The following is a 2,548-nucleotide window of genomic DNA, read 5'->3' as shown; positions in this document are numbered from 1 at the left end:
TTTAATAATTACAGTAATCGTACACAAAAGGATATCTCCAAACTATTTATTAAAGATTATTTATTGACACATACAAAAAATTGACATTACGAACGTGCAAGTCTCCAATTACGTCACGACTTATGCGCAATATCTTATCTTCTTAATCATAGTATCATGCTACAAATTAAAAAAGTGACTTATTTGTTTGTTTTTAGCGTTATTATGCATTAATTTACTGGTTGATTAATGCCGAATATGTCTTATGGCATAAATAAATTATTTCAACATTATAACATATCGAGGTGTGGTCAAAAGTGTATTATTTCTATACCAAAGATGTAGATGTGAAATCAAATTTAAATTTGTTATTACTCTAATTTGGACAGCTTATTTTGAAGCAGGAATATTTTGTCACATTATTATCTAACTCCTTCATTTATATCAAAGAATATAGACGCATATGCAGCTACGTTCTGATGTTTGAACTTCAATTGAGCTTATTAGGCTTGTAGTTGGATTTAGTTGTGAAATTGTTTTTGTTGGAATACAAACCTCACTTCTTTCAGATGGCAATTTTCGTTTTGTTTTAATATGCGAGAAGTATGAAGGCAGATTGGGAAATACACATGGTACTGCTTCATCTTTTAATTTTGGTTTTCCCCTTTTTATTTTACTAATACTACCATCAAAGGGCTTTGTGTCATAAAATCGTATTATATCAACTTCTCGGAAATGTAATGCACAAACTAGGTTATTGGATCCAAACACTATCTTTTCGAGGAATTACCCGCTGCCACTGTTGTAAAACAATAGGATCCTAATAAAAAACAAAACAAATATTTAAATAAGTTGAGATGAGAGCACAATAATACTTGATTATAGAATACCAGTATCTGATATTTTGCTATCTATTTCGTACAGTTGTGTTAAGTATTGCAAATAGTATAATAAAAATATATTCTCCACATCTGCACTTACTTTTGTTGCTTTAAAAAGGCTTGTATTAACTTCGTTAAGTTCCCTTTTCATTTTTTTATCGGAACGATAACCCGTTATACATCCCAGTACGAAGCAAGTTCTACTGGTGTAAGCTTTCTTGGCACTCATATTTAAATAATATTAACCACCAAAACCAGTAATCTTATATCAACTACGAACTACGAATAATTAATTATTTTCAAAATTTTCACATTCACTCTCAATATAATCAATTGTTCCTTCTGTGTGGGCAAATTATCCCCTGGGATATTACCCAATAAAGGAAGAAGAAGAAGAACCCTAATATTGAGATATAACCTTAAAATTTCTATAAAATTTTTAAACATTATTTTTCATCAATGGATGAGTTGGAACCGTCTGAATTAGGAAACCAAGATTATTGGGAAAATCGGTATGCTCAAGAAATTAAAAATTTTTCTAGCCATGGTGATCCAGGCGAAGTTTGGTTTGGAGAGGATACTGTAGATAGGGTCATTAGATGGATGGATAAAAGTGATCTAATTGAGAAAGATAGCAAATTAGTTGATTTGGGTTGTGGTAATGGAATGCTTTTGGTTGAATTAGCGAATGAAGGATATAAGAATCTAACAGGAGTTGACTATTCTAGAAATGCTGTTGAACTGTCACAACAAATTGCAAACAAACAAAACTTAAACATAAAGTATCTTACTTGTGACATTTTAGAAGGTTTACCAGAAAACTACTACGTGATTCACGATAAGGGAACTTATGATGCTATCAGTTTAAGTGAAAATCCCAAAGAAAATAGGTTAAAATACATAGAAAATGTACACAGAAGTCTAATGGATGGAGGAGTTTTTATTATTACATCTTGTAATTGGACACAAAGTGAATTAGATGAACAATTTAGTGAAAAGTTTAGTAGATTTGCAATTATTCCTACTCCTCAATTTCAATTTGGGGGTAAAGTTGGAAATGTTGTAACTTCCTGTGTATTTAAAAAGAAATAGGTATATTATAATGCTACATTTTACTATGCTTTTAATTTGTAATGAAAATAAGAGACAGAAAACTATTATATATTTGAATATTTTATAATAAATTTTTTTTTTATTTTACTTCTTTATTATTCAACATATGAAAGTACTTCCTACACAGTCAACATCGTCATGTGCTTATTAACATAGTTATGTAAATAATTAGATCCCACCCATGACATAGGTGAAATTTTAGAAAGGTAAATTGAAACCATAAAAAATTATGGGTGCCCTGGCCGTAAGTGAGCTCTCCCTAGTTTAGTAATTGATTTTTTTTATTATCAAGTCATTTAGTCATGAAAATAATATAAAAGTCATTCATAATTTTTTGTTACTTTTCTTTTGACTACCATTTAAAATTTTATTGTAGGCAATAAGTTAAAAAGTATGACTAAAAACTAAAAATCCATGTAATATGAATTTAAAAAAATGTTTAACTTATATTTTATTTGTAAGTATGGTGGTATAGTAGAGAGTTGAGTATCTAAACTATTTGGACATGGGAGTTGGGAAAATGGTTTTTTTTTTCGGATAATTGAACTGTATTGAGAAGCCATACTTATGTGTAT

The 2,548-nt window shown here is 29.4% G+C and overlaps 1 protein-coding gene across 1 annotated transcript; it reads left to right on the top strand.

The window, feature by feature from the left end:
• Positions 1-1,016: 1,016 nt before the first annotated feature.
• On the top strand, positions 1,017-2,059 carry LOC140437457 (EEF1A lysine methyltransferase 2). Its single transcript, XM_072526996.1, has one exon. It carries the CDS (start codon positions 1,320-1,322, stop codon positions 1,950-1,952), a length of 633 nt encoding a protein of 210 aa, XP_072383097.1. The 5' UTR covers positions 1,017-1,319; the 3' UTR covers positions 1,953-2,059.
• Positions 2,060-2,548: the final 489 nt, after the last annotated feature.

Source organism: Diabrotica undecimpunctata, chromosome 3 (assembly GCF_040954645.1).
Source record: "Diabrotica undecimpunctata isolate CICGRU chromosome 3, icDiaUnde3, whole genome shotgun sequence".
In the NCBI taxonomy this organism is placed as follows: Eukaryota; Metazoa; Arthropoda; class Insecta; order Coleoptera; family Chrysomelidae; genus Diabrotica; species Diabrotica undecimpunctata.
This window is presented reverse-complemented; position numbering and strand designations above follow the sequence as displayed.